At 48.5% G+C, this 7,500-nt stretch overlaps 1 protein-coding gene across 28 annotated transcripts in view; it reads left to right on the forward strand.

Annotated features, from left to right (window-relative positions):
* The window catches only part of shep (RNA binding motif single stranded interacting protein alan shepard), a 654,273-nt gene that overhangs the window by 486,488 nt on the left and 160,285 nt on the right, over nucleotides 1-7,500 (forward strand). Inside the window, exon 2 of one of the 28 annotated variants that reach the window (XM_076178151.1) lies at nucleotides 3,549-3,581. The exons of the other annotated variants lie outside the window; for them this stretch is intronic. Within the exon in view, the coding sequence (XP_076034266.1) occupies nucleotides 3,549-3,581 (33 nt within the window). The remainder of the gene's footprint in view (nucleotides 1-3,548; nucleotides 3,582-7,500) is intronic. 28 annotated transcript variants of the gene reach the window in all.

Below are 7,500 nucleotides of genomic sequence, written 5' to 3' on the forward strand. Positions count from 1 at the left end.
CTCCCTCCCTCCCTCCCTCCTTCCCTCCCTCCCTCTCCTCCCTCCTTCCCTCTCTCCCCTTTTCCTCCCTCCGTCCCTCTCTCTCCCCCTCCCTTTCTCCCCTCTCTCTTCGTCTCCTTTCCCCTCTCTCCCCCTCCTTCATTCTCTCTTCCCTCCCTCCTTCCCTCCCTCTCTCATGTACTCGATCTCTCTTTCTGCCTGACAGCCTTATTCCTTCCTTCCTGCCTGCCTTCCCTCCTTTCTTCCTACCTTCCTTCCTGCCTTCCTTCCTGCCTTCCTTCCTTCCTTCCAGCCTGCCTGCCTGGCTCCCCCACTAGAGCTGGAGCCATCTGTGTATTACCTTGGCTCAGAAGTGGCCAATTTTGAATCCCCCTTCCCACACCTCTCTTTCCTCTCCCCTTCGTCTCTCTTTCCTCTCCCCTCTCATTTCCTCTCCTCTCCTCTCCTCTCTTAGCCACTCCTCCCTTATCCTCGCCTCCGTATACTGTTCTTGGTCTCTCCTTCACTTCCCTTTCATTTCCCCTTTTTTTTTATTTCTCTCACCTTTCCATCCCTTTTCTTCTCCTTCTCTTTCCTTCTCCTTCCCTTTCCTTCTCCTTCCCTTTCCATCCCTTTCCTTCTTTCCCTTCCCTTCCCTTCCGTATATTCCTCTCCATTCCAGTCCAAGGGAAGGGGGGAGGGGAGGGGGAGGAGTGATGATGGTGGAGTGGCTAGACCGCTCGACTCCCGGCTCTCTCTTTTCTCGTTCTCTTTCTCTTCATCTCTTTCTCTTTTCTCTCTCTCTCTCACTCTCGCTTTCTCTCAATATCTCTCTCACTCTCGCTCTCCTTTTTCCCTCTCTCGCTCTTTCTCCTCTCCCTCTATCTCCTTCCCCCCTCTCTCTCGCCCTCTCTCCTTCCCCCCTCTCTCTCGCCGTCTTTCCTTCCCCTCTCTCTCTCGCTCTCTCTCCTTCCCCCTCTCGCTCTGTCTACTTTCCCCACTCTATCTCTCTCTCTCTCTCTCTCTCTCTCTCTCTCTCTCTCTCTCTCTCTCTCTCACACACACACACACACACACACACACACACACACACACACACACACACACACACACACACACACACAAAGAATATGAGGAGGATTTGTCAGTCAGTCCACAGAACTCTCCTCTTAGGCGGACTTCAAACACCAGAGCAGAAGAGCTCTTAGTACACGTGGCATTAAGGACGATAATTCCTTGCCAAGTGCACTCATCTGTGGAAGGTCTGAGGATAGAGAGAGAGAGAGAAAGAGAGAGAGAGAGAGAGAGAGAGGGGGGGGATGGCACTGGTGCCAGGTGTCGGGTTCGACTCTGCTGGTGTCACAGAAGTCTTCAGTTCGAATCCTTCTACGTGTGTTTCGCCATGGGGACCCCCTCCCTATCGCCATCCCTCCCAGAAGGAATTAGTCCAAGTGCTTTCGCCCGTAACTAACCAAGCGAGAGAGAGAGAGAAAGAGAGAGAGAGTGGAGTACTGCAGAAACGGTTGCTTTTCTCTTCCTGTGGCCCTCCTCCCTATCTCTCTCTCTCTCTCTCTCTCTCTCTCTCTCTCTCTCTCTCTCTCTCTCTCTCCCTCTCCCCTCTTTCCCCCCCTCTTTCCCACTCTCCCCCGCTCTCTCCTCTCTCTCTCCCTCTCCCTCTCCCCCACTCTCTCTTTCTCTCTGTCTCTATCTCCCTCTTTTGCTCTCTCTCTCTTTCCCTCTCCCTCTTTCCGACTCTCCCCACTCCCCCCTCTCTCTCTCTCTCTCACTCTCTCTCCCTCTCCCTCTTTTGCTCTCTCCCTCTCTCTCTTTTCTTTCTTTCTCTCCCTCCCTCCCCTCTCTCTCTCTGTCTCTCTCTCCCTCTCTCTCCCTCTCCCTCCCTCTCCCTATCCCTCTCCCTCGCCCTCTCCCCCAATCCAGGTCATGTAAGCGAGAGTCGCACGACACGGACACCATAAAAATTGTGGTTGAGATAGACATCGCCAGAGCGATTTTTCGAAAAAAAGTTTGGGAAAAAGGAAAAGAAAAAAATGACAAAATGAAACTCCTCCTCACAGAGCACAGTGCCATTCAAACTCTTCATCCCACTTCACTCCCTTCCCCTTCGCCCTCTCTCTTCTCTTTTTTTCTCTTCTCTTGTTTCACCCTGGATACTCTCTTTCTAATTCTAATCCCATCTCCAAACTCGGTCATATGTGTCGAGAGAGAGGAAGAGAGAGGGGGGAGAGGGGAGGGAGAGAGAAAGAGAGAAAAAGAGGGAGAGAGAGAATATGAGAGAAAGAGATAAGGGGGAAGACAGAGAGAGAGAAGGGGACAGAGTGAGAGAGGGATAGAGAGAATGAGAGAGCGAGAGTGAGGGAAAGAGAGAGAGGGGGGAAAGAGATGGGAGAAAGAGAATATGAGAGAAAAAGAGGGGGAGAGAGAATATGAGAGAAAAATAAGGAGGGAAGACGAAGAGAAAGAAAGGGACAGAGTGAGAGAGGGAGAGAGAGAATGAAAGAGTGAGAGAGAGAGAGAAAGGGGGGAGAAAGAGAGAATATGAGAAAGAAAAAGAGGGGTAGAGAATATTAGAGAAAGAAATAAGGAGGGAAGACGAAGAGAAAGAAAGGGACAGAGTGAGAGAGGGAGAGAGAGAGAGAATGAAAGAGAGGGATAGAGAGAGAGAGAGGGGGGAGAAAAAGAAAGTATGAGAGAGAAACAGAGGATGAGAGAGAATATGAGAGAAAGAGAGAGGGGAAGACAAAGAGAGTGAAAGGGACTGAACGAAAGAGAGAGAGAGAGAGGGGCCGGGGAAGGGGGGGACAAGGACAGGGTCAAGGGTTTACCCCCCCCCTAAGCCCCAGTGTGATATTCCTGCAAACGTTTCGATTTTGATTTTCTCTCGCACATCCTCAGATGAAGAGCGCTGTTGGAACGTTTCGGGCGCACGCGACCCTTCTCGGGGATGTGTGCCAATCTTATGCTCATTGTTGCAGCATAGATCGTGCAGCTCTCAGGTGCATGACATGCCCCCTTACCCCCCTCCTTACCCCCCACCATGGTGTGCATGATTTGCATTCTCGTGTAAGGGGATGAGGTCATGCAACGCGTTCGTGGCGCGTTAAGGTGGCGAGACGTTAAGACGGGCATGCGCGCGCGGACGTGTTGTTTATATTATTATATTTATTATTATTATTACTAGTTATTATTATTATTATTATTATTATTATTATTGTTATTATTGTTATTGTTAATTTTGTTACTATTATTGTAGTTGTTAGTAGTAGTTGTACTGTTGTTATTATTGTTATTATTGTTGTTGCTATTATTACTATTTCTGCCTACCCCTCCCCACACACAAGCGTACTTACACGCGTGTTCACACACTTGCACTCACGCACACATACGTGCACTCACACACACACACGTGCACTCACACACACACACACACACACACACACACACACACACACACACACACACATACACGCACACACACGCACACAGGAACCGACTTTCGAATGGCATCATTTTAGCTTTATGAATGACATTTGTTTTCTTTGTCTTTGCAGGTACGAGTATGCTTTGATTCCGGACACGGGTTGGTACGTTTCTTCTCTTCTCGAGTGTGGCTTGTCTCTTTTCCTCTCGTTCTGTAGCTAAATCGGCCCCGAGACGATTTTTAAGAGTCAGCACTTTCCCAAATTTGCAGAAGACCCTGACGAAACCCGAATAGGTCCCGTCAGCCATCTTGGGCTACAGCCGCTACACCAACAACCCAACTTGGACTAGAACGAAGGCCATCAGCCTCTGAAGAAAGAGGGATAGTCACGATGGTCGAGACAGTGTGTAGTGTCAGTACTATTAATCTCCCACCCCTCCCCCCCATTCGACTACTATCTTAGTTCATGCTGTCGTAATTATGTCAATGGTGAAAGAAATTCGCCAATAGCAGCGACATCAATCCGATCATTTTTATGACAGTTGTATGCAGGATTCGAACCCACTGCTCTCAGCCACTTGCTTCTGTGGTGCAGTGGTCTAAGGCTCTGTGAAAGTTGATCTTACAGGTGGCTGAGAGCAGTGGGTTCGAATCCTGCATGCAACTGTCATGAAAATTATCGGAATGTCAGTGGTAATGTGTTGATGTTGTTGATGGGGGCCGGCTTAGGCTTGGAACGGGAGGACCCAAGACTTCAGGACAGTGGTTCTCAAACAGTGTGCCACGGCACCAAAGAGTGCCGTGAGATCAACTGAGTGTGCCGTGCCGCCAAAATTCCGACCAAAATTAACTTTCATATTACTGACTCACTCTGTCATCCTTTTTTTTTTTTTTTTTTTTTTTTTCATTAAAGCAGTATCAGTGTAAAAATGAGTATTTTCATATTATTCAGGGACAAAATTTTGTTACACTGATGTTGAATCAACAAAATACTGACAAACTAGAATTTAGATTTTTTAATAAGGGTGCCGGGGAGTTCTGAAAGGATTGGTAAAGTTGACTCGAGCCAGAAAAGATTGGGAACCGCTGCCCTAGGAGTTGGAATGGGGTATGACTGAGTTGTCGGGACGGGAGGTGGGAAGAGGAGGAGGAGGAGGAGGAAGTTGAAGGTTGTCAGCTCTCCATGTTATAAAAAAAAAAGAAAAAAAAAAGTGGGGAAAAAATAGTCGAAAAATCACCATTAAACCTTAGTTAACCCAGTTACTAGTGATGAAAGTAATACGATACCAGTGATGTGATGATGATGACAATCACAGTAATGGTGATAAAGAAAAGGCATAACGTGAATATTCAAGAAAAAAAAATGGGATTCATGACTCCCACGAGATAAAGAGGAGGCATGCAGGGTCATGCAAAACGTTGCTGAATTGAGTTGGGCTGAAGAGGGGAGGGAGAGGGGGTGGAGTACTTGGAGTGCGCGAGATGGAGTGAGGACACTGCAGAAGTGGAGGAGGTGGGAGGGAGGGAGGTGGAGAGTGGGGGGGGGCGTAGTCACGGGCGAAATCCGAGTAGTTCCTGTGTCCGCCCACGCCCACGCATACGTTCGTGCATACACGTGGAGACGCACGTACACACGTGTACAAACACACACGCACACACACACACGCACACGCCCTCGGGAGTGTTTATTGTAACGTAAGTAGGTTAGTCCGCGAGAAGAAGTAAAGGTGCACAGCCTAAGGGGGTCGGGGAGAAGTCGGATAGGTTGGCACGCCTGCTTGTATGAACATAGTTTCTGTGTGCACCGGAGGCACTAACAGACACACTCACACACACACACACACACACACACACGCACACACACACGTACGTGCGCAGAAGCAAGATAAGTCCTCCCGAAGGAGTCCCGTGCACAATTGAATAAAATCGCCTGGCGTCAAGCAGAGTGGGAGGAAGATTGCCGATAAGGGTTTGGCTGGGTCGTCACACCTTTGCTTTTTTTTTTTTCTTTTCTTTTCTTTTCGAAAAGAGACTTAAGAGTCTGAAACCGTTCCGTATTGATCAAGCGTAGTGCCCATCCCCTAGGTGCGTGTGTGTGTGTGTGTGTGTGTGTGTGTGTGTGTGTGTGTGTGTGTGTGTAATTGTTCTCGCGTGTGCGCCCTACGTGACCCAGCTGCCTCCCATTATCGCCCCTTGACAGGCTTTATTCTGGCCAAGAGTTGGTGTCCTTCCAGTGCCGAGAGTTCCGGAGAGTGAAGGAGGCGCCTCCGGGAGCCTACCGAGAAGGAGTCCCCAAGTCCGGGCGAGAGAAACGCCTTCCTCCTTACCTCCTTACCTCCTTACCTCCTTACTTCCTTCCATCCTTTCTTCCTGCCTTTCCCCTTTCCCTCCTTTCCTTCTTCCCTCCCTCCTTCTTGACTTATTTACTTCATTTCAGCCTTACTTCCTTCCTTCCTTTCTTCTTTCCTTCCATCCTTCCTTCCTCACTTCCGTCCTCCCTTCGTTATTTCCTCCCTTCCTCTCTTCCTCCCTTCCTTCACTCTTTCCTTCCCTCCTTCCTTACTTTCCTTCCTTCCTCATTTCCTTCTTTCCTTACTTCCTTCCTCACTCCCTTCCTTCCTCCCTTCCTTCCTTCCTTCCTTCCTTCTTTCCATGCCAAGCAAGCGATCGCCTTAATCCTTCATTATCTGAAATCCTCAGAGAGACCGAACGATAAAGTATCTTTGTCAGCCGGAAAGGAAGGTTAAATATCCTTTAGTTAAGAGTCACTCGATTCAGTTAAGCATTAGTTAAGAGTTAAGGATCACGAAGGGCACGGCCGCCATCCCCCACCCCACCCCTCGCCTTGTTCACACTAGCGGTTTCAACCGCCAGTGTTCTATTCCCGGCGGTTCAATTACAATGCAAGTCAATGGAGGGGTTCACACAGCCACGCAGTTTACCCTTGGCTATGCGGTACCGCTGCGGTTTCAGTCCTTCGTCTCCTGAACGACTTCCCTTGATGCATCATCACACTGGGCTATTTTTCCTCCAACCTTCAATTAGTCGGCGGTACTGCCCACCTCCATCACTTTTTCCGCCGTCAAATAATTGTGGCAAATTATTTTTTTTTCTCAACAATCTACATAGAATGTCATTTGATAATGCTGGAGGAAAATTATTTTCCTCCAGAATATCAGATTACTTCCCGAAAGCTGCGAGCTGCAAATTTGCTCCGACAGTCGGAGGAAAAATTGCCCAGTGTGATAACACCTTCAGTCACGATTAAATCGTATATTGTCAATCAATGTAATTTTTTTCTCGAAATCCTGCACTGTCAGTCTTATTATAATTGTTGTTGTTGGTATTATTACTATTATTATTATTATTATTAATTATTATTATTATTATGCAAGGTGCAGGGATGACCCGTCATCCAGGAGGTGCCAAGATAAGAGGGAAGGAAGAGGGTAGAGGGGAGTGGAGTATGTTGGGGATGGAATGGGTGGTTTTTGGCTACCCCCCTTGTAAGGGGGGGAAAGCCTTTGGTATATGTGTTATTATGTATTATGTATGTATTATTATTATCATCACTATTATTATCATCATCATTATAATTATCATCATCATCATCATCAATATTACTGTTGTTGGTATTATTGGTGTAATGAAATGTGTAAACGGCTTACACAACGTGATGAACACGCACGCGGAGTACGCCAAGTTAAAGGGACACTAACGTACGCAGGTATTAAAGGGACGCTGCGTACGCGCATGATAAAGGGATACCTTACGCTCGAGTTAAAGGGACACCACGCAAGGCAAGCAGGTGGAAGAGGAGGAGGAGGAGGAGGAGGAGCTCCCACGCCACCCCGCCTTTCTTCTCCTCCTCCTCCTCCTCCTCCTCCTCCTCCTCCTCCTCCTCCTCCTCCTCCTCCTCCTCCTCCTCCTCCTCCTCCTCCTCCTCCTCCTCCTCCTCCTCCTCCTCCTCCTCCTCCTCCTCCTCCTCCTCCTCCTCCAGCCAAGGGCCAGAGAGTACGCTGACGCGAGCAGAAACCAGCTTTGCCGCTTGATATGCAAACACTTTGATCAGCCCATGCACA

Source organism: Oratosquilla oratoria, chromosome 41 (genome assembly GCF_046742065.1).
Source record: "Oratosquilla oratoria isolate Oo_2021 chromosome 41, ASM4674206v1, whole genome shotgun sequence".
Taxonomy (NCBI): Eukaryota; Metazoa; Arthropoda; class Malacostraca; order Stomatopoda; family Squillidae; genus Oratosquilla; species Oratosquilla oratoria.